The 24,605-nt window shown below is 40.2% G+C and overlaps 1 protein-coding gene across 17 annotated transcripts in view; it reads left to right on the top strand.

Annotated features, from left to right (window-relative positions):
• macf1a (microtubule actin crosslinking factor 1a) overlaps window positions 1–24,605 on the top strand; it is a 217,384-nt gene that overhangs the window by 137,479 nt on the left and 55,300 nt on the right. For 16 of the 17 annotated variants that reach the window (XM_051670241.1, XM_051670235.1, XM_051670237.1 and 13 more), the window contains 19 exons: window positions 848–997; window positions 1,175–1,408; window positions 1,483–1,647; window positions 1,834–2,175; window positions 2,978–3,169; window positions 3,252–3,428; window positions 5,155–5,278; window positions 7,255–7,454; window positions 7,584–7,901; window positions 8,009–8,175; window positions 9,305–9,461; window positions 9,561–9,672; window positions 10,744–10,806; window positions 12,417–12,655; window positions 13,454–13,583; window positions 14,175–14,374; window positions 16,243–16,750; window positions 17,581–18,575; window positions 19,922–20,422. In XM_051670241.1, coding sequence (XP_051526201.1) covers window positions 848–997; window positions 1,175–1,408; window positions 1,483–1,647; window positions 1,834–2,175; window positions 2,978–3,169; window positions 3,252–3,428; window positions 5,155–5,278; window positions 7,255–7,454; window positions 7,584–7,901; window positions 8,009–8,175; window positions 9,305–9,461; window positions 9,561–9,672; window positions 10,744–10,806; window positions 12,417–12,655; window positions 13,454–13,583; window positions 14,175–14,374; window positions 16,243–16,750; window positions 17,581–18,575; window positions 19,922–20,422 — 4,974 coding nt within the window. The remainder of the gene's footprint in view (window positions 1–847; window positions 998–1,174; window positions 1,409–1,482; window positions 1,648–1,833; window positions 2,176–2,977; window positions 3,170–3,251; window positions 3,429–5,154; window positions 5,279–7,254; window positions 7,455–7,583; window positions 7,902–8,008; window positions 8,176–9,304; window positions 9,462–9,560; window positions 9,673–10,743; window positions 10,807–12,416; window positions 12,656–13,453; window positions 13,584–14,174; window positions 14,375–16,242; window positions 16,751–17,580; window positions 18,576–19,921; window positions 20,423–24,605) is intronic. The other variant, XM_051670229.1, reaches the window with a different exon arrangement.

Below are 24,605 nucleotides of genomic sequence, written 5' to 3'. Positions count from 1 at the left end.
CGTCTCCGTGGTAACGCGCTCAACGAGCCATGTGATAAAATGTGTGGATTGATCTCAGTTGGGGAGGCAACTGAGATTCATCCTCCACCGCCCGGATTGCGAGTCACTACGCCACCATGAGGACTTAGAATTCATTGGGAATTGGGCATTCCAAATTGGGGAGAAAAGGGGAGGAAAAAAAAAAACTGTTAATTTAACCACACTACTGATTCATCCATACATGTTGTGCTGCATTTGAAATGTAAAATAATCTCCATATGCACGTAAAAATCAGTGTGTTCTATATTTTTCACTTAATTTTACAGTATTGCTGATAATCTGTTGATCTAAAACATTTTCCTTAGCCACATGTGTTTCAAACTTGATTTTGCCAGATGTGTGTGAGTGTATTGTGTGTACTAATACACGTGTGAATTAACCTGTCTACCTTGCTTTTACAGATTGTCACAGAGGACAAGTGCTTTGGAAAAGGCTAAAGATTTAAAAGCAACCTTGCTGTGTAGCGTGCTTGTTTTTTTAACTTGTCTTTCTTTATATAAAAAGAAAGAAAAATATAAAACTGAGATGTTATGTTGTTTAAGATATTTAGTTTGGTCTTTTTTCTGCTTCACTGGCCTGTCGAAAGAGTGTTGTATTTGTTTGCTTTGTGTGTTGACTTTGGACACATCATGCTCAAACACTGTGCATTGTTTACAAAGGAGTAGTGTATGGATGGCTAAAAGACAATGGTGATGAACCTTTTAAGTTGAGGGGTCTTATTTATGACTATAAATTATCAAAGGCAAAGTTTTCTTAATCTTTTATTGTCTTTTGGCTCTTATCCATTTTTCCTTGTGGTGGGATGTAGGTTGTGCAGCAGCAGAAGGTAGAATGTTCTCATAAACTGGAGAATCTCACAATGTGGTTGGCTGGTGCTGCCAGCCTCCTTGCCAATCAGAGAGTGGGAGCCGAGTCAAATGATGTAAACGAATTACAACAGAAGCAAAAAGAGCTTAAGGTGAGACAGTGATGCATTTAATGTTTACCTCTGAAAAACTTTTACCAGTTACTAAAGTAAATATTAATTTGTGATTGCAAATTTGTAAAAATTGCAAAAATGCTTATGCAAAACCATAACTTAATTTTTAGTTTATTGTTTTATGTTTGTTTCATTCTGTTGGTACCCTGTAACTAGGAGGTGGAGATGGACCTTCAGACTAAAAGTGACTCATTGATGGAGGCTATGCGATCGGTGGAGGAGTTCCTGTCTGAGCGTGGTGACTGTTTGAGTCCTGAGGAAAGAGTCAAACTTCAGGGGGCTCTTTCACAAATGAAGGAGCAGCACAGCTCACTCACAGACTCAATCCACTCCTCACTGGCTCAAGTGGACACTGCCATCTTCACAACAGTTCAGCAGAACACACAGAGAGTAAGGATTTAATCTGTTATATTTGTGTATATTTTATACATTTCATTTATTGTCATAACTTGCTTCTGCTCAAGGCAAAAGCAGAGGAGCTGATGCAGGAGACTCAGGGAAAAATAGACACACTGCTCAGAGAATTGTCATCATTGGATGGGTCAACAAGGCGGTCACATGGAGAGACTGCCACTGACTCATCTGTCCCACCAGAGAGTACTCTGAATTCTCACAGTGACGTACTTCAGGTCAGATTCTTGGAGAGATGTTAATAATTCTCAGTGTATCAGATGTAGCAACTCAATTCAAATTTTCTTTCAGTTTGACAGTTCTAAAGTAATTTCAGTCAAGTCTCAAAGTTTAAATATGTATGACATTGTTCAGCAGTGCTCAATTCAGCCCTTTGACATTTTGTCTTTGTTTTATTCTACCAGACTGAGCTGCAGCAGTTACAAGCTCAACAGGCTCACCTTCAGCAGGTGGCCCAATCCGTCCATTCCCTTCTGGAGCAACCCGACTCCAGTGTGCAACCAGAGGAGAAGCAGCGCTTGCGGGCCAAGCTGGATCAGCTGCAGAGTCAGCATCAGGAGCGCCTCCAGAGCTGTCAAGACAGACTGAGGCAGGCAGATGCCCTTAGAGACGAGTTCGCCAAGTTCATGCAGGAGCACAGGAACCTGGGAACATGGCTGGATCAGAGTGAACAAGAGCTACGTTCACTCGGAGAAGGGGAAACTGACGCAAAGGACCTGAAAGACCGGATGGAAGCGCACAAAAAGGTATCAAAATGTAGTGATGATGGTGTAGAGTTACAAGATTTTATTCATATGAGGGATCATTAAGACCTTAAAAGGTGCTCTTTTGGAATAAAAGAGTGTTATGTACACATACTCTAAAATTCACAACACAAAGCTCCCTCCCCATCCCACCCGATCATTTATTGAAACTAAGCTGCAATAGGGGGCCATTCACAATATTAATGGTTGTCAAGTCACAACCAACCAAGTCAAACCGAACACATTCTTGCATCTTGCATTTAAAAATAAAAAACAGACGCAGTGCAAGTCAGACAGAATGCGTTCTTGCGTTAAAAAAAGGTAGATGCAGCACAACAAATGCAGATGTCTTAAGGCACAATTTAAAAAGTTGTAGTTCTTTTAACTTGACATGGCATCTTAAAAATGTGGCACTGTGCGAACGCTGAAAAAGCAGTAAGACACAGCGCAGCAGTCAAAGAGATCCTAGTGCATGTTTACATAGAAAAACCTCTCCGGCCAACCTAGATCTTTTATTTAAACTAAGCTGCAAAAAGGGGCCATTCACAATATTCATGGTTGTCAAGTCACAAACTAACAAGTCAGACAGAACGCGTTCTTGTGTAAAAAAAAAAAAAAAAAAAGTTAGATTCAGTGCAACCAATGCAGATGTCGTTTTTAAAAGTTGTAGTTCTTTTAACTTGACAGGGCATCTTAAAAATGTTTACATTGGAAAAATGCAAAAATGTGTTCTGTGTGAACGGACACTTATAAGGGATAAAATGCTACAAAAATTTTGTATATCTGTTTTCCTCTGTATTGACAGCTTGCAGAGGATATCATCTGTCACAAAGCAGACCTGCGCTTTGTGACTATCACTGGTCAGAAGGTTCTGGAGACTGTTCAGGGGGCCCTGGAGAGGGTGGATGGTACTAATCCAGCTCTGGAGGACACCAAGCAACTTGTGAGTGACCAGCTACAAGATGCCACACAGCGTTACAATTCATTACACAGCAAGGTGGGTACAAACAAAGCCTCATGTTCTCTCAATCTACAATGGCATGTAATGGACTGAATACATACTGATATACTTTTTTCAGTCCTCAGAACTTGGCACTCATCTCTCAGGTCTCCTGGAGCGATACCAACAGTACCATGAGGAGGCTGGTTCTTTAGAGTCCTGGCTGAGTACTCAGGAGCAGAATCAGAGCATATTTAAACCTAGCGGAGAGCAAAGAGACACCCAGACACTGCATTGTATTCTTAATACTGTACAGGTCTGATTATTTATTTTTTATTTTTTAACCACTCCACAGATTTAATATTAGCAAACTGTAGTTTTGGCATGTCATTTAGGACATCTACTTTGGCAAGTCATTTAGGACATCTACTCGTGCATGACACAAGGATTTTTTCCAACAATTGTTTACAGGCAGATTGTTTCACTTTTAATTGTCTATATCACAATTCCAGTGGGTCAGAAATTTACATACATTAAGTTAACTGTGCCTTTAAGCAGCTTGGAAAATTCCAGAAAATGATGTCAAGCCTTAAGACAATTAGACAGTTAGCTTCTGATAGGAGGTGTACTGAATTGGAGGTGTACCTGTGGATGTATTTTAAGGCCTACCTTCAAACTCAGTGCCTCTTTGCTGGACATTATGGGAAAATCAAAAGAAATCAGCCAAGATCTCAGAAAAAAAAATTGTGGACCACCACAAGTCTGGTTCATCCTTGGAAGCAATTTCCAAATGCCTGAAGGTACCACATTCATCTGTACAAACAATAGTATGCAAGTATAAACACCACTTGACCACGCAGCCATCATACCGCTCAGGAAGGAGATGCATTCTGTCTCCTAGAGTTGAATGTAGTTTGGTGTGGAAAGTGCAAATCAATCCCAGAACAACAACAAAGGACCTTGTGAATATGCTGGAGGAAACAGGTAGACAAGTATCTATATCCACAGTAAAACGTCCTATATCGACATAACCTGAAAGGCTGCTCAGTGAGGAAGAAGCCACTGCTCCAAAACCACCATAAAAAAGCCAGAGTACTGTTTGCAAATGCACATGGGGACAAAGATCTTACTTTTTGGAGAAATGTCCTCTGGTCTGATAAAACAAAAATTGAACTGTTTGAATGACCATCATTATGATTGGAGGGAAAAGGGTGAGGCTTGCATGCCAGAGAACACCATCCCAACTGTGAAGCATGGGGGTGGCAGCATCATGTTGTTGGGGTGCTTTGCTACAGGAGGGACTGGTGCACTTCACAAAATAGGTGGAATCATGAGGAAAGCAAATGATGTGGATATATTTAAGCAACATCAGCCAGGAAGTTAAAGCTTGGTTGCAAATGGGTCTTCCAAATGGACAATGACCCCAAGCATACCTCCAGTTGTGACAAAATGGCTTAAGGACAACAAAGTCAAGGTATTGGAGTGGCCATCACAAAGCCCTGACCTCAATCTGATAGAAAATTTGTGGGCAGAACTGAAAAAGCATGTGCGAGCAAGGAGGCCTACAAACCTGACTCAGTTGCACCAGTTCTGTCTGGAGGAATGAGGCAAAATTCCAGCAACTTATTGTGAGAAGCTTGTGGAAGGCTACCCAAAACATTTGACCAAGTTAAACAATTTAAAGGCAATGCTACCATATACTAAAAGTGTACTAAGTATATGTAAACTTCTGACCAACTGGGAATGTGATGAAAGAAATAAAAGTTGAAATAAATAATTCTCTCTACTATTATTCTGACATTTCACATTCTTAAAATAAAGTAGTGATCCTAACTGACCTAAGACAGGGAATGTTTTCTACGATTAAATGTCAGGAATTGTGAAAAATGTAATGTTTAATTAAAATGTTTAAATGTATTTGGCTAAGGTGTATGTAAACTTCTGAATTCAACTGTATATGGATCAATGGAGTGCAAATGGCAAGTTTCCTTTACCCTTAATCTTAATCATCTTTTTTTTTCTCTTTTGCTGTGTTCTCTCAGCTGTTACAGGATGAGCTGGCAGAGCGTTCTGTACAGCTTGAGAAGGTCAAGAGGGCAGGAAAAGAGCTGGTCAGCACTCAAGAGTCCCCGACTCTCAAAAAAGCAGATATTAACAACACTACAGGTAATTCTCATTAGCAACGAATATTGTCATACTTGATTTGCGCTACCTGAGGTTAATATTCCTTTGCTGAATTTATGTGTACACTGGTGGCCAAAAGTTTGGAATAATGTACAGATTTTGCTCTTGTGGAAAGAATTTGGTACTTTTATTCACCAAAGTGGCATTCAACTGATCACAATTTATAGTCAGGACATTAATAATGTGAAAAAATACTTAAACTACTTCAAAGAGTTCTCATCAAAAAATCCTCCATGTGCAGCAATGACTGCTTTGCAGATCCTTGGCATTATAGCTGTCAGTTTGTCCAGATACTCAGGTGACATTTTACCCCACATCTATGGCTGTATTGTTGGGCTCTTCTCACGCACCTTACAGTCTAGCTGATCCCACAAAAGCTCAATGGGGTTAAGATCAATAACACTCTTTTCCAATTATATTTTGTCCAATGTCTGTGTTTTTTTGCCCAGTCTAACCTTTTCTTTTTGCTTTTCTGTTTCAAAAGTGGCTTTTTCTTTGCAGTTCTTCTCATAAGGCCTGCACCCCTGAGTCTTCTCTTTACTGTTGTACATGAAACTGGTGTTGAGCGGGTAGAATTCAATGAAGCTGTCAGCTGAGGACATGTGAGGCGTTTATTTCTCAAACCAGAGACTCTGATGTACTTATCCTCTTGTTTAGTTGTACATTTGGCCTTCCACATCTCTTTCTGTCCTTGTTAGAGCCAGTTGTCCTTTGTCTTTGAAGACTGTAGTGTACAACTTTGAATGAAATCGTCAGTTTTTTTGGCAACTTTAAGCATCGTATAGCCTTCATTCCTCAAAACAATGATTGACTGATGAGTTTCTAGAGAAAGCTGTTTCTTTTTTTTGCCATTTTTGACCTAATATTGACATGCCAGTCTATTGCATACTGTGGCAACTCAAAAACAAATATATCGACAATGTTAAGCTTCATTTAACGAACCAAACAGCTTTCAGCAGTGTCTGATATAATGGCAAGTGATTTTCTAGTACCAAATTAGCAATTTAGCATGATCTCAAGGATAAGGTGTTGGAGTGATGGCTGCTGGAAATGGGGCCTGTCTAGATTTGATCAAAAGTGACTTATTTCAAATAGTGATGTTGCTGTTTTTTACATCAGTAATGTCCTGACTGTACTTTGTGATCACTTGAATGCCACTTTGGTTAAAGTACAAATTTCCTTCCGAAACAACAAAATCTGTACATTATTCCAAACTTTTGGCCGCCAGTGTATGTACAGTATAATATGTATGTACATATTTACTACATGGCTCTCTGGAGTACTTGATTGGTTAATTGCAGCATTCTGCTGTCACATATTTTTCAATAATGATTATTAAACAGTGTAATTGACCAAATTAGCTTGTAGGGATTTTGTCATAATGAACAGCTGACTACCTACTCACGAAGTAAACAAATACGTATTCAACAAACAGTACTGTGCAAAAGTTATAGGTACTTGAGAAACATGTTGCATAGTGAGAATGTCTTCAAAAATAATGCCATAAATAGTTTTTATTTATCAATTAGCATCATACAAAGTCCAGTAAACATAAAAAAGCTAATTAAATATTTTACCACTTTTGCCTTGAAAACAGCACCAATTGTCCTAGGTACACCTGGACACAGTTTTCTTGGTTGTTGGCAGATAGGATGTTCCAAGCTTCTTGGAGAATTCACCACAGTTCTTCTATGTATTTAGGTTGTCTCAGTTGCTTCTGTCTCTTCGTGTAATCCCAGACTGACTCGATGTTCAGTGGGGGGCTCTGTGGGGACCATGCCATCTGTTGCAGGGCTCCCTGTTATTCTAATCAATTTGCAAAAGGAATGTTTGGGAGTCTAATATTTATATTTCCTATTGACACACTAAAGCTGAAACCATCTTCAGACATAAAACTAAAACTTTTGCACATTACTGTATATTCTAAGTATTTTTTATTTTTCCTTTGGCCATTTTAGATGCTCTAGAGAAGCGGTTTGAAACTCTGTCTGATTCAGTGTCAATGAGGGCAGAGCAGCTCCAAACAGCTGTTGCCCAGTCAGTCACTGTTCAGGAGGGGCTTAAAGCGCTGTTGACATGGTTGGATGGCCTCCCTTTATCTCCTGGCCCAGTCCAGCCCAATGCCCAAGCAGTTCAGGATGCCCTGACACAAAATCAGGTATTTTGTTAAATGTACCTTTAAACTCATCAGAATTGAACATAATTTAAATTTTTCCAATATTCTAAAAACTTTCTACTGAGAAACAGAAAATGTGTTTTATATAAGTATGGCACTTTTCCCCCTCAGAAAATACGTCAGGAGCTTCTTTCAAGGCAGGGCAGTGTAGATGCCACCTTTGAATCTGTGTCCAAGCTTCTGAAATCTGCAGATGCATCAACAGCATCTGGCCTGCAGGGGGCACTGCAGGACCTTAGTCAGCGCTATGCAGCAGCCCAGGCCAAGCAGGCTGAAGGAGAGACTGATTTGCGGGGTCTTTTGCCCAAGTTGGAGAGCTTTGAGCGCCAGAACAAAGACCTCCGTAGCTTCACAACGAGCCGAGAAAGAGCTCTTAGCCCTGTAGGCCAACTAGACTGCAGTGTGGAAGACTACAGACAGACCATAGAGGTTAGATAATGAGGTTTTTGGCCTCAAATATACTTATACTTTTGAAAGAGTCAATGCTTATTGGCTGATGTTGGAAGGCCTTATCATTTATTTCTTATTCATTAAAGGAGGTGAGATCAGAGATTACCCAAGAGTCAAGTCAATTAAAGTCATTTGTCGAGCTTGGTTCAGATTTGAGCCAATCTGGGGTCTTTGCCAATGTGCAAAGCCTTTTGGATACAACCAAAGAAGTTTCTGATGAGTTTGCACGCCTGGAATCCAATGTCAACGAGAGGTGAGTGGAGAGAGTTGTACTAGCATTACCTTATACTTATAATTTCACTCTCCAGACTGGAGGTAGGCAAAGCTGTAACCCAAAATTCAGTCCTGGGAGGATCAAATATAAACCATTGAAAATTGGTTGACCACTAATCGAAATATATTTTATCTCACTGAATAATTAGGCTGTTCCCAGCTATTCTCTGTCATTTTTTTCTTGAAATGTGATGCCTTGCCAGCTTTAATTGCTTTGTCATTTGACATGACAAAAATAAGACTAATCTCATAAAGACAGTATGGACGATGTCAGAATAGTCTTGGGCATAAAAAATAGCATCAGGCTAACCTAATTTGACAGCCCTGTGTCCTCCGTTATGGAAACCACTCCACCACATCCCCTCCTTAAGATGCCTCTCTCTCTCCAAGCATTTCAAATACCCCAAGAGAGGGATCATAAAACAGTCAGTTATGTGTTCAAATCTGACTCCACTCCACATATCTCTGGGAATGCTTGTGAGTGGGAAGTGGGATTATTGTAATATAAACTTGTAGTAAATAGTTGCATGTTAGGACATGACCTTCAACCCCAACTGCTGCTAACAATAGTAGATGCCTGCTGCCCACATAAGAGTCTGGAGTTGAGTCTGGCTCTGCTTAATATCCCAAACAAAGTCCTGATCTATCATCAAGACTTAAAATAGTTGCCTTCTGTGTTGCCATATTAATAGGAGGGATAATTGCTCAAGCTTGTCTGGTGGTGTTAGTTTACTGGGGATTTTTATGCAGTTGTGAAAAGCCTCCATTGAGAGAATTCAAAGACATACCACATATTTGTGGCACATATTTGTTTCCATATCATTGAACATAAACCGATAATTTGCCTACAATCCACTGCAATAGAGTTTGTCAATCTGTCAGTAGATCTGTAGATTTGGGGTCCATTTACACAGGACATGTTCTATTTTTAAATTTTTGGTCTAGGTACACTTGCAAACTCACGTCTTTGGCTATTGTGTTACATCTCACTGTTTTTCAGCATCTTATGTCTCTTATGTCTCTTTTTTTTTATCTTTAGAATTAATCCCATTAAATTGACAGCCCTAGTTAATTGTTATATATTCACTTTACTATTGTTTCCTTTACAGATTTGATTCCATCCAGAGCAGTGTACAGCAACTGGCAGATTTTCGCTCACGCTCTGGCTCCCTCCTCAGGTGGCTGCAGACAGTACAAGAGCAGCTGCCTGCCAAAGAGCCCAACCTCAGCACAGAGAGCCTGCAGAGGAGAGCACAACAGCTCAAAGTAGGACTGCTATTCTCACTATTTACAGTGTGTTGACACCAGTTTCTGTTTTTAGGGAAGCAAGCTTTAACTAACACGTCTTACAAATTCTCTTTGCAGGATCTTCTCACGGAATGGGAGACCTATGGAAGCCAAGTTCAGGAGTTGAACAAGACCAGTTCACAACTGGAGAGCCTGATTATTAACATCACAGCACCAAAGAATAAGACTGGTAAGAACAGTAACAAAGTGGTTGCAGCTGTGGCGCAGAAGGTTGCTTACATATGGCATATACACTCAGTGAGCACTTTATTAGGTACACCTGCACACCTACTTATTCATGCAATTATCTAATCAGCCAATCGTGTGGCAGTGAAGTGCATAAAATCAGGCAGATATGGGTCAGGAGCTTCAGTTAATGTTCGCATCAACCATCAAAATGGGGAAAACAATTTGATCTCAGTGATTTTGACCATGGCAGGGAGCAGTAACACAGTGAAAGCTCAGGGCCAATGCTTCATGTTTGTCTGTAGCTAGTGCTTAGTGTTTCCACTGTGATACCACTTCTCTGTGATGCCACTTTCACTGTGGACGCCACCTTCTAATTTACATATTTGGCTATTCCAGTAATTCCACTGAAGGCAAATCTTAATGCTACAGCATGCAGTGTTATCCTAGAGAACTGTGTGCTTTCAACTTTGTGGCAGCAGTTTGGGGAGAGCAATTTTCTTTTCCAGAATGATAATGTCTGTGTGCACAAGGCGAGGTCCATAAAGAAATGTTTTACTGAGTCTGGTGTGGAAGAACTTGACTAACCTGCACAAAGCCCAGACCTGAACCCCCACTGAATACCTTTGGGATGAATTGTAACAATGACTGCGAGCCAGACCCCATCACCCAACTTCAGTGCCTAAGCGAAGTGATGCTCTTGTGTATGAATAGGAGCAAATCCCTTCAGCCATGTTCACCTTGTGAAAATCCTTCCCAGAAGAGTGGACGTTGTTATAGCAGCAAAGGGAGGAAATAATGCCCACAGTTTTGAAATTAAATGTTCAATAAGCAAAAAGTGGGTGTGATGTTTGGTGTCCACATACCTTTGACCGTGTAGTGTATCTGGTCCACAAATCTCCACTTTATAGGCCTCTGCCATACATACATCTGTTTATTTATATGTATGTATGTATCTCTGTGTTCTAAACCCTCTGTGTTGAGTTTGTCTAGCTGCTTTTGTATTCGTATACTGCTCAAGCATGCCTGTGACTTATTGTGGCAGTGTCTGAGCATGTGTGTGTCTTTCTCCCAGGTGTTCCCCAGCTCAGTGGTGCTTCCAGCCCCAACAGTGTTAATGGCATTCACACCTGTAAAGGTGAGCTTCCTCTAAACCTTAAGCCAATGAGCTGTGCAGCATCCACATCTCTGGAGGCTTTTATTTAATAGCCTATGTGTCCACTGATACGGAAGAAATTAGCTCAATACTGCACAAAATGCAAGTGGTCTTCCGCTTTAGGGGTGTGTCTGCAAAAATTACAGTGAGTGTAGTCTATGATTGCTTTCAATACACTGTCAATAAAGTCATCATATGTGCATGATTGCACTTTAGAATTTTTTTTAAAGATTTTTTTTTTTTTTTAAAGGAATAGCTAAGCAAAAAATAAAAAATCATCATTCTCACCATAATGTTGTTTCAAACCCATCTTTCTTGACTATCTTTCTTCCATGGAAGACAAAAGGATATGTTTGGTGGAATGTTAGCCTCAGTCACCATTAACTTTAATTACATCTTTTTTTCCAAACAATGCAAGTGAATGGTGACTGAGGCTTTCAGTCCCTAACATTCTGCCTAACATCTCCTTTGTGGTTCATGGATGAAAGATATGAGTTTGGAAAGACATGAGGGTAAGATTACAGTTTTTTTTTTTGGTGAACTAACTTTATTTCCAAAGTATATAGTACAGACTGTAAATTAAACATGCTTTTAACTTGGCCATAATGAAAGTGTTAAAATTTCATTTGAAATCCAAATTAAAAATAAAAATATGTAACAATGTGATCTGAGCACTGAATTATATGCAGATTTTTTTTAAATGTCTATGACTGAATCACTGCCTTCACCTCAACGATTGGTTGCCACCCAGCATTTTTGCCTCTTATTTACATAAAAATTGAACATTTCTCAAGTTTCTGATGCTCTCACGACTGCTCCACTCTGCTGTCAATCTCACAATCTACCATCACTCGGCTCCCATAGAAAATGAATTGAACGTGCCTGCTCTGCTTTACTCGCTCTGTGCCGGTGGACAAATACGGATAGACCACATAAAACTGCTAAACAACTTTCACTTGCTTTTTATCCTCACATGGTAACTACTCCCATAGCTCTCTTCCTCTTTCTCAGCCTCTTTTTCTCACTTTCACTCACTCAATCACTCACTAACTCACTCACTCTCCCCATTTTACTCTGCATTGCTTTTTGTCCTGTTCTGTTGTTTGCTTTCAGAGTATGTGCAGATTGATGTCAACTGTCTCTGTGCATATGGCCAGTTTGTCCAATCATTTAGAATTGAAATACTTAAAGGAATAGTTCACCCAAAAATGAAATTCTGTAATTATCACCCGCCCTCATGTTGTTCCAAACCTCTGACTTTCTTTTCTATGGAGCACAACAGGAGATGTTAGGTTGAGTGGCAGACTCAATCACCATTCAATCTCATTGAATGGAAAAAAGATGGAATAAAAGCTAATGGTGACTGAGACTAACATACTGCCTAACATCTCCTATTGTGTTCCCTGGAAGAAAGTCATACAAGCTTAGAACATCATGAGGGTGAGTAAATGATGACAGAATTTCATTTTTGAGTGAACTCTCCCTTTCTTTATCTCATTATCTGAGAAGCAAAAATCAGATTAGCCCAAACATGATGTAGTTTTACAACTATTTGGCCTGACTGTACAACATTTTTTCTCTTTTACACTAAGATTTGACAGAGATCCAGGTGGCAGTGGCAGATGTGAACAGCAAGTATGAGCATCTGGGCAATGACCTGAGGGAAAGGAAGAGCAGACAAGAGGCCTCACTCGACCTGCGACAGAAGGCCAGGCAGGGCACTGAGGCACTCACCCAGTGGCTGGGCCCCCGTGAACAGAGCCTGGCACAAGGGCAGACTGCCTCACCCTCCCGGCCTGAGGTGGTGCGTGCTCAAGCCCAAGAGACCAAGGTAACTATTAGATTTTGTTTCATCATGATGAAAGATTTTAATACTTTTACATACAGTAATTTCATGGATGAAGTGTTATGTAATGGCACATAGCCCCCCAAAATTATTTGGACTTAAGCCATGCTTAAAAATGTAAATGTATTTGCATTATATAACAAAATATCAAACCAAGTGAAATTACTTTGAAGCAGTAGCACACACACTTTTCAAGCAAAACATAATTAAATCTATGTCCACACTAATCCATTTCCAGTGTCCTAACATTATTTTCCAAAGTATGCAATACTAGAGTGTTTTCAAAAATGCTGTTCCAGTGTGAAAGAGAGCTGTAAATGTAGCAAAATCAATGTATTTTTAAATGAAAACATATTAGTGTGGACATGGTCTAAGACAAAAAGTATTTGAACATTTTCTGGTTGTCAAACTTTTTGGAACATTGTTAAAAAAGATATACTAACTATGTTACTCTGCTATTGCACCTGTGTGAAATTTAGAGGAACTGACTTCATAAATCCATTAAAAATGACCTTGGGACCAGTTTGTTAAAAGTACTTCCAAAAATGGCTAAGAAAGTTAGTTCTTGCAGATTCCACTTTGTTTGATATTTTTTTGTCTAATGCAATGAAATTCATACATTGTAAGTGTGACTTTAGTGTCCAAATATTTTTTGGAGCTACTGCAGTTGAAAACCTAGGAAACAAGTGTGGATAATGCGTGTAAATTTCTTTGGCCTGAGTGCAGCCATCATTCCATGTGCTTACATGGTCAGTTAGATAAAAGACAGATTTCTGTGTCCAGGCTTTACTCTCTGAGCTGGCCGAGCATTCTGGGAAAGTGGAGGACGTGAAGAACATTCTGAAGCAGCTAATAACAGATAACCCAGACTCTCCTGAAACTGAGATATGGAAACGTCAGCTTGAAGACATAGGTCAGTAAACAAAGACAGTTTAAAGATCTTAAAGTGTTTTAAAATGTGGTGGTGTCCCCACATAAATATTTTCATTAAATTTAAATTAGAATTTCCATTCAGTTGATTCACAGCAATACGTTTGTAACTTTGTGATGTCATACTCAGGATAGGGCATTAATATTCATTTATTGCTCATGGATGGAATTCTGAAACTAACATAAGCTCCTATAAGAGCTCTTACCTTGTTTCTTATCATTCTTTCTCATCCACTTCAGAGTGCTTCATTTAAACAATATCCAGATGTCAGGCATCCATGACTGGCCTTTACTATAAGCCACTTCCAATACACAAACATGCTCTTTTTAAAAGTCTGTCTCTGTATGTTGCCAGGAAATAAGTTCCCCAAACAAGATTACTTTGTGTCTATTATCATTATGCTTCTTGCTATGTTTAGTATGAGTCAGGCTTATAATCAGTCACTTACTTTACCCTAGAATTTTAGCGTTGTCATGGTTTCTGTAGCAGTAATTTTACCATGGTTTCAAGAAGCATCGAGCTGGTTCTGGATTTTTTTTTTCTTTTAAATTCACCCATTGCTTTCTCTCCTAGATTTACGGTGGGAGAAGGCTCATCAGACTGCAGCCCAGAGGCAGACTGAACTGGAGGCATGTGCTGATAGGCTGGGTAGTTTTGCATCAGCAGTCAGTCAACTAGGACCATGGCTCAGAGAGAAGGAACTGATGATGAGTGTACTGGGCCCATTAAGTATCGATCCCAACATGCTCAACACACAGAAGCAGCAAGTGCAGGTAAACTGGTTTACCGGATTAGCACAGAAAATAATTTTCAAATTGAAAAATAATTTCACCTCAAAAGTATGATTTAACAACTTTACATACTTTTCAAAGTGCTTTAATTTAAGCTCCGAGGGTGTTTCAGTGCATACCTATAATTAAAGGCTTATGACTGGACAAAAAAAAAAACAAGGAGGGTCAAAGGATTTTTATGATATAGATTGATAAATTCTGAGACTCTCGTCTAAGAAGCTTCTGAATAATAATATTATTAATAATAATAATAAAAACTAGCCAACTTTAAAAAAAAAAATATTATTCTGATTTGATATTTTATATCTCAGGGTGTAAATAAGGTAGCTCCGAAAAATGTTTGTTTTGTTCCCAATTTTGTCACCTGTAATTGAGTAAAAATTTTTGTTGATATGACAAAGCAATCAAAAGTTATAGCATTACAAAAATAATTTATCCTAGTGTCCAAAAACGTCTCCTCTCTGCCTATATTTGGATGACTTCCACCTCTGGTTGCAGTGATCTGAATCCTAATATGATTGGTTTAACATTCCATGACGCTGCACAACATTCTAGAATTTTCGATTGTCTGATTCAGGAAAGCTAACATGTTTTTAGCCAGATAGCACATTATGTGTTGTGTGCACATTGTGCTTCGTGTGGATTATCTAATGATCTATGCATTATTACTATGTGTGTGGGCTCATTTTAAAGATAATCACCTCTAAGTAATTGTATGTGATTATTTTATGTTCCATTTATTTTTCGTGACGTTAAAAGCGAAAATGAGGCATGTAAGCAACACTTGTTTACATGTAACATGTATGTCAAAGACATATACTTAGATATAACTTGCTATATTTTCTGTCTGTGAGTAAATAGGCTGATTGTATTTTACTCTTTGAGAGCTTTCCAATGACATATGACACATCAGTTTGATGTTTTACCGATTACAATAAAATGTGCAGTGCGAAATTAATAAATTATCAAAATGGAACACTTCTGATTTGTCTGCAAATTTTAAAGCACTTCTTCAGTGCTTCAGGGGATTTTTTCCCCTTTTTCTCCCAATTTGGAATGCCCAATTCCCAATGCGCTCTAAGTCCTCGTGGTCGCATAGTGATTCACCTCAGTTCGGATGGCGGAGGATGAATCCCAGTTGCCTCCGCGTCTGAGACAGTCAACCTGCGCATCTTATCATGTGGCTTGTTGAGCGCATTGCCACGGAGACATAGCGCGTGTGGAGGCTTCACGCCATCCACCGCGGCAACCACGCTCAATACACCATGCGCCCCACCGAGAACAAACCATATTATAGTGACCACGAGGAGGTTACCCCATGTGACTCTACCCTCCCTAGCAACCGGGCCAATTTGGTTGCTTAGGAGACCTGGCTGGAGTCACTCAGCACGCCCTGGGATTCGAACTAGCGAACTCCAGGGGTGGTAGCCAGCATATTTTACCACTGAGCTACCCAGGCCCCCCCAGCTTCTAGGCTTTAAAAACGATACCTATTTTATGTTGGTCAAGACTGTAGTTATTAATATTTTGATGATAATTTTTTTCTCGGCGGGCCTGCCGTCTGGCCATCGGACCTTTTAAGGGTTGAAGGAATAGTTCAACCAAAACTGAAAAATTATTTACTCATTTAAGTACCCATATGGCTTTCTTTTTTCCATTGAACACAAAAGAATAAAAAAGTAACCCTTCTGTAAATACTGTACTGTACATTTTCCCTTCATATTTTAAGACAAGTCAAATATTTTGTGTAATTGAGAGCTGAAATTAACCTGGATTATTGCTTTAAACATCATTTTAGATAAGTAATTTTCTACCCAAAACCGATCACCCAATTTCTTTATCCCTATTAGTTCATGCTTCGTGAGTTTGAGACGCGAAAACCCCAGTACGACCAGCTGACTCGGGCAGCAGAGGGAATCCTGTCCCTGGCTGGAGATGAGACTACTGGAGATGGTCAGGACTTAGAAGAGGTCCGGCAGGAGCTGGCAGACATTTCACGACAGTGGGAAGACCTCACCTTTTGCCTCACGGGCCGCTCCAAGCAGATTGACCAGGCACAGGGAACCAGTGAGTGTTATCTGTCCCTCCTCAGGGAGCTGTCTCACAGTGTGGCCGATCTAGGCGAGAGACTGGATGCACAGGCCTCTCTAAGTGCCCAGCCTGAAGCGCTACGCCGCAGACTCCAGGAAACAGGGGAGATCCGAGCTGAGCTGGAACAGAGACAGGGTCAGCTGGCCCATGCTGAGCAGCTTTGTTCTGAGCTCAGCACAATTGTGGCCGAACCGTATCTGAGAGATGAGTTGTACAAGAGACTGGAGAGTGTTAGTGGCCCCCTCAAGAGTCTAGAAGAAAGGGCTGGTGAGTAACAATCTTTGCCATTTAATGATGCCTAAAACTTCATATAATTTTCTGTTCTTTAGATTAGGGGTCTCAAACAATTGTTTTATATGCCCCCTCAAGTATTAATAGTTTGTAATTTCTGAATTGTGTAATTTCTGTGCCACCAGCATCACCAAGCAAAATTATAAAAATAAAGTTAGATTTTCTGAACACTCCCACCATTTGCCAATGAGTCAATGTTGCTTTGTCTGGCTGTTCGGGACACTCAGAGCAATGTTTTGAAAGTGCCTTTAAGCCACAGTGACTATGTTTACATGAACACCAGAAAGCGGCTTATTGAGAAAAAGTAGCGTTCCATTTTACATGCACTGTATAAGAAGCATTCTCTTTACTCATGTATACATGCGGATTGTTCAGTAAGCAGCTTTCTCCACAGCAACTTAATTTCCCCACGACACTTGTGTAAGTCGCGTTCTCCTGGAGAAACCTGGATGTGTTAAACCGCTTTCTCTTAATCCCTTAAACGGCACAAGGAAACTGGCATTCTTGATACCATGACGTTTAAGAGCGCCACTTTCTGCAAAAACTCTGGAATAAACCGTTTTCTTAAGTGCATGTAAACGTGGTCATAGTTTAACATTTTCTGAGAAATTAACCTACAAATGGCTTACTTATAGTTGCCTGTAAATATTATTGTGGGATATTAGAATTTTATAAAACATAAAAAAAATTGCACATATTGTTGCATTTGCTTTTTTTTTTCAGTTGTTTTTGCTTTATATATTTCTTTCACACCTTAATATTAGCATATGTGGATATAACCATGCCCCCTCACCACTGTCTTTCAGCTGATGGCTTGTCTCAGCTGCAGGCTGCCCTGTCCAGTACTCAACAGTTCCAGCAGATGTTCGATGAGCTTCGTGGTTGGTTGGATGGACAGGTTGGGAATCACACATCTGGTATTTCTGAACCCCTCCCCTGCCAACCTGGCGCTCTGAAGACCCTTCTCGCCCAACAGGAGGACTTCCAGCGAGCCATTGCACAGCAGCGTGGATCCTATGAACTCATCCAGGCAGAGGGGGCATCTCTCCTGTCATCCCTCCCTGCTGGAGATGAGCGATTAGCCCTACAGACACGACTCAACAACCTACGGCAACACTGGGAGGGCCTGAACCAACAAACAACAGAGAAACATTGTCGAATCAAAGAGACACTGTGCCGTGCAGAGCTGTACCGACAACATCGTGACGAACTAGTACCCTGGGTTACTGAATGTGAAGAGAAGGAGTCAGAGATCCACCCATCATTTGATCCTGTTGCCTTAGATGAGGCCCTACAAAAGGCTAGACAATTAAGCCTGGACTTGGATCGACGTCGCCCCCTCTTGGATTCTATGAACACTGCGGCAGTTCAGCTTTTAGAGCAGGGCTGCACTGGTGAGGAGGAAGTGAGAGATGAGAAAGCTCAGCTTAACCGTAGGATAGACGGACTCTCAGAGCGACTGCAGGGTCGCACGGCCCAACTGGACGAGTTGGGAAGCAGACTGAAAGAGTTTGAAGATGGCAGGCAGGCTGTGGGGAGAAGACTTGAGGCAGCCAGACATCAGATAGAAGTTCAGGAGGCACTTGGACCTCAGGCTTGTAGCAATAAAAGCCTGGAGCGTCTTCGTAGCCAGCAGGAGATGTTAAACTCTCTGCAGCCACAGGTGCTGTACCTGTGTAATTTGGCTCAGGGGCTTTTGCAGGATGCACCAGAGATCTCTGGGGCCAGTGAAGATGGCAGCCAGATGCTATTACAGCAAGCCTGTGACACGGAAAGGGATTTTGAAGAAGTCACTGAGAAGGTGAGAGAATCTGCACATGATCAGTAGCCTTTGGAAGTTGTCAGGACCGAGGCGGTTGAAGGGATGCTATATATACCTGATCTGCAGTTTATGTCGGTGCTCAAGTACTAAATGTGTTTGCTGAAAGTAGACAGAATCTTCCACACTGGCTGTTGGTCCAGATTTGGCTTGCACATTTGTAAATATCTAAGTAGATAATTTTTGTCCTTTTAAAGGGATCGTTCACCCAAAAATAAAAATTCTCTCATCATTTACTCACCCTCATGCTATCCCAGATGTGTATGACTTTCTTTTTTCTTCTGAACACAAACGAAGATTTTTAGTAAAATATCTCAGCTCTGTAGGTACATACAATGCAAGTGAACGGTGACCAGAACTACAAAAGTTCCAAAAAGGAGATAAAGTCGGCATTAAAGTAATCCATAAGACTCTATTGGATAACTGAAGCGACCCAGTTGGTTTTGGGTGAGAACAAACCAAAATATAACTCCTTTTTCACTGTACATCTTGACATTAGTCTTTGATTTATGTGATCATGATTTCAAGGTCGGTTGCACTTCCTAGTGCTTGACGCATACGCAGAGTACGAAATGGCACTACAGGAAGTGTAATCGATCTTGAAATCATGATCACCAAGATATGCAGTGAAAAAGGAGTTATATTTTGGTCTGTTCTCAACCAAAACCAACTGGATCACTTCAGAAGACATTGATTAAACCACTGGAGTCTGATGGATTATGTTTATGCTGACTTTATTTCCTTTTTGGAGTTTCAAATACCTGATCACCATTCCCTTGCATTGTATGAACCTACAGAGCTGAGATATTCTTCTAAAAATCTTCATTTGTGTTCTGCAGAAGAAAAATGTCATATACATCTTAGATTTCATGAAGGTGAGTAAATGATGAGAGAATTTTCATTTTGGGGTAAACTAACCCAAAATGAAAGTTTTAATGTGAAATGTGTAATCTTTGTGCTACAGGCGTCACCAAACAAAAGTACAAAAAAATTACTGTATTCAAGCAGTTTACCAGGGGGATCTCCTCCTGTCTTTCATTGACTGAGAAAACATTAGGGTTAAATGCCATTAGTCCCAAACTTATGGCATAGGTTGTGCCAATGTTGGGCTGATCAGGAAGCCCAAACAAACAGAGCAATATTTTGATAGCACCACATAGCAATAGCGTTTAAATTTTTTGGAGGAATTATGACATTGAAAAAATTGTGCATGTCATTATTTTCTAATCACACACACTGCAAAATTATAAAATATAATCTCATATAAAATATAAAACTGCATTCACCTACTTGCGCTAAACCATATATACCCTCTTTTTCTCCCACAGACTGAGCAATGCTGCTCATCCCTGGAGTCCCGGCTACAGGGTGTGGGAGAGGTCCAGTCACATGTCCGGGACGTTTTCTCCCGCCTGGCTGATTTGGACGATGAGCTTGACAGTCTCAGCCCCGTGGGGCGAGACGCAGACTCCTTGGCCTCACAGGCTGAGGCTGTCAGAGGTTTCCTGAACCGACTCAATGCCCTACGTGCTGAGCTGGAGGGTCATGGTGGAGAATGCACTACTATGCTGCGTAGAGAGGGAAGCTCTCCAGATCTTCTGGCCCTAAGGAGGGAGACTGAGGCCCTGAGCAGACAGGCAGGCAAGCTGGCGGAGCGAGGCCAGAACCGTCTGGCACTTATAGAAGCAGCAGAGGAGCGTGTGAAGGAGTTCTATGCCCAGCTAGCTGAGTTGCAGGGGTTACTGGGACGGGCCGAAGAGGTGCTGAACACACAGGCTATCGTGGGTACAGAGGTCGAGGTCATCAAACAGCAGCTTCAGGAATTTAAGGTAGGGACAGATATGCCCATTTTTGGGGGCTTTTAGTAAACTGTGTAACTTGGTGTTTAAACACAAAGCCACTGTTATACACCGATCAGCCACAACATTAAAACCACCTGCCTAATATTGTGTAGGTCCCCCTCGTGCCACCAAAACAGTACCAACTCGCATCTTAGAATAGCATTCTAAGATGCCATTCTTCTCACCACAATTGTACAGAGCGATTATCTGAGTTACCGTAGACTTTGTCAGTTCGAACCAGTCTGGCCATTCTCTGTTGACCTCTCTCATCTACAAGGCATTTCTGTCCACAGAACTGGATTTTTTTTTTTGGCACGATTCTGAGTAAATTCTAGAGACTGTCATGCGTGAAATTCCAAGGAGATCAGCAGTTACAGAAATACTTAAACCAGCCCATCTGTAAAGGGGGGGTGGTCGGCACAGTGATTAACAAGAAATATTAAAAATGGCACTTCATGTCAATAAGGTGATGGCCCCTGGCTAATCCTACACCTTTAAATACATGGGCAAAGTTTGGCAAATAGGTTCATGTTCCAGAGGCAGCAAATGATTTTGATCCATGAGCATGTCCTAATTGTGTAAATGACATCAAGCTAATATTTGTCTGGAGAATAAGTTGTCATATAGAGCCATTTTCTCTCAGGTGGTCATATCTGCATTAAATTTAACTTCTAAAAATCTACAACGCTATTAGATTTTAAGCACATTTACTCTCTGAGCTCCTGCCTCCAGAGAAGGTTTTATGAGAGAAACACAAGTAAAATGTGTCAAGATCTGTACGTTTTAAGTTTAATATTTGTATAACTGCTGGGAATAAGCTCTCCCCCTTGATAAATCTAATTTCTCAACATGTTCTTGCTGTTCTCCTCCTGTCATGCTTCATATGATGTGGTGAAGGAAGGAGAGAAACATTAGTTCTTACTCCTCAGAGTGGGATGCTAGAGTTCACGTTCCTTCTCCTTGCTGTCTGATGAAATGTCCGTATCTCTGTTACTCATGCCTCTTGGGGGTGGTGAAAGAAAGGAGAGAGTGAAGAAGTGTAGGTGGTAGTGGGAAGGAAGTGGAGACGAGGATATGACGGACGTGGTGGGGGTGTGAGACCTCCAGGAGCAGTAGAGAGTGAATCAATGCTTTTGTACAAAATATACCTTGCTGAGTCTAAATCATTGCTTCCTCAGCCATGTTTGATTGCTCAGCAACAACAGTATGACTTGTATAAAATGATGTTAGTGGTATTGAGGTAGCCCAGTGAGGGCCTTTTAACTTTTGTACTTTTAAAAAGCATCAACATTTAGCAAGTTAGTTTGAGAATTTGGTTGTATCATTTAAAGTGTCCTCAAAATCTTGTGGCTGTGACATGTCTCTTGTGTCTGTTCACTTGTCTTGTCGGCCCAGTACAGACACTAAGAGCTCATCAGAGATGTCACTGTGGTGATGGAAAGTGAGCTAAATCTAACAGTACAACGGATCATAACACATCATAACAGCACTGATTCGCAGAATGAGCTCTGCATCAGTGCATGATTTGTTAAAATCGTTTTATGTTAAATGTAATCTCTGTTTTGAATTAGACTACTTTACCCTTAAAAATAAAGGTTCTAAAAAGAGGGTTACAGCCTGATGTGGGGTCCTATGAAATCCACTTAATAAAAAGTTACGAAAGTTTTGGTACTTCTTCAAGAATGAACAAAGTGACGTTAATGAGTTTGCAGGTTAGTGAAATTGGTGTAACTGCGCAAACTGAATGATTAAAAATGGCGATGTTTATTATGCAATTTCTCTGTATGTAGCCTTGAATAGGTCTTTTATTCAAGCTGTCAAACCACAAAACATCATGCTTGTAACTAAAAATACATTGTTAAGGATCTATGAAAGATACGTGTTCAGAATAGATCATCCAGTGATGGCTAGAGTAAATAATCTTTGTCCTTTGATAATGATTTTGGTCGAATTTAATGGAAAACTAGTCATGGAGTTGCACTCCATGGCACTTCAGAATGTTGATACTGAGCATTGCCGGTGTGTGTGTACCTTTTGTAGAAAATAAATAATTGTGTCTAATTTAAGAATGCGCCATGTCGTCCACCAGACGTGTCCAGTGTGCGTTACCTTTTAATTTACCTTGCCACTCACACTTTATTAGTGTTTTTATATGTTGAGAAATATGTTTGAAAAGACAAAGACTATTGTGCAACGAGCAGCCCAATTTATATCTGAAATAAATCCAGATATATATCGACAATCATTGGGAAAAATTTTCCAGTTATCAATGCGTGAAAAAGGCATCGATCCTAAGCCTAATAAATGTATAGTCTGCATGTGCTACGCGCTTCACAGTGAATAAAGTGTTCTGCTCTTTGTCATTAATACACACAGAGCACACGTGAAGTTAATGATGCAGTTAGTGTATGAGCAGTGGCTTCTCACATTCACTTACTCTTGAAGCTCATGCAGACCATATAGGCTGTTTGTTTAATTAAATCTCAGCATTTTGTTGTTTAATCATCACACTATTGATTATTTATTTATTTATTTATTTTTAATTTGTAATTCCATTTTTATGAATGGACTCTGCGATTCCGTCAGCGTTTTCCGCAACGCGGAAATCATAGGGGCCCTACTGATGAGATCCTTTATAAGTTTCGGTGATGTCACTGGAGAGCTAATTTAAAGAACCTATAATGTAGCATCAAGAACGTTTTGTAATCTCCCAAGAACCATAAAGCCAATTCAGGAATGCTAAATAATAAGAAATGGTTCTAAGGTTCTGACTAAACAGAGATTTTTTTTTTTTCCTTTTCCTCACACTTTTTCTATTTTTGAGTATTCTGTTTTTCTTCTCACTGTCTGCCCACTAGCTTTTCTCATAGCTTCACTCCTACCTCATCTCATCTCACTGTTTAAAGACCTAGCTGTCCAATAAAGCCTTTCAGATATGGTCCACTGAATACATGCCATCACTCGTCATCTCTGCTTCTGTTTTTTATTCTTTCTCTCATTTTTTCATGGGTGCTAAAAGAAAGCAGGTTGAATAGTCGTGTTTCAGAGCGCAGAGAGACAGGGAGAGAGAGGGACAGAGAAGGAATGATTGTCTTTGTGTGAATAGAGGGTAGAATGTGGCCTAGAAGAATAAAAAATGGTTGATTCCAAAATGGGCTGAAGTAAAGCTAATGTGGGTGTTTGGTCAATACAGTTCAATCACTGAGCTTTAGGCAGCACAATGTATAAGACATTCAGACAGAGTTCATGTCTATGAAGTCTAGGGGTTATTTTTAGGGAGCTGTGGAATGGGATCTCATTCATTAGAAAGGGGAGGGAGAGAGAGAGGAATAAAATTTGTTAGGGAAAAATTCTATGAACTCGACTGCCAGTGCTTGACTATTTTTCCATCCTCTTTCATCATATACGATTTCTCTCGATTTCATTTTCTGCCTTTGCATAACACTTAGTAGTGAAATATTTTAATGTAAATTTGGCCACAGGCTGTTCGTCTGCTGTGAGATGGTCTGCTCTCATTTTCGCCAACCAGACTCCATTTCAAAGACACCAAATCCAAAATGATGTCATTGCTCATAGGGGGGAAAGTGGGAGGGTGATTCTGTGTGTGTCTGAGAGATTTGTCTGTTGTGTAAGCTCCATTGGGGTAGCTGGGGGGCACGGGGTATTAAGAGTAGGTGTCAGATTTGTCAGTCTCATTGTTTAGCTTTTCAACAATGAGCTTATTGAGACATCGTGGATCCCAGGCAGGGAAGCGACCATTCAAAGTATGTCTATGCAATATAGTGAATATTGCAATGTATTCAGATTTATTTTGCTGGTGATATAACATTTGATATACATTGTGACTATTTCAGTGATTTTAATGCACTTTTTACTTGGCCATTTCGTTTCCATTAAGTGTCAGGACTAGTTTCGTGATCCTTCCTTGTTCTGCAACTCACAAGAATGAGAGTGTTACGATATTTTAAGAGTCTTTTTAGAGAGTTTTCTTTTAAACCTCGGTAGCAAAAACGGCATTTGAGTTGGTAAGTTCGTGTAATTTCCATGAATTAGTTCAAACTATCTGTTTCAGTGAATCTATTATAAAATTCTGATTTATCATCACTTGAAAATGTTAATGGAAGCCTTTTTTTTAGCTATATCATCCAGCCGTAATTCAAACATTAATGTG

Source organism: Myxocyprinus asiaticus, chromosome 34 (assembly GCF_019703515.2).
Source record: "Myxocyprinus asiaticus isolate MX2 ecotype Aquarium Trade chromosome 34, UBuf_Myxa_2, whole genome shotgun sequence".
NCBI lineage: Eukaryota > Metazoa > Chordata > Actinopteri > Cypriniformes > Catostomidae > Myxocyprinus > Myxocyprinus asiaticus.
This window is presented reverse-complemented; position numbering and strand designations above follow the sequence as displayed.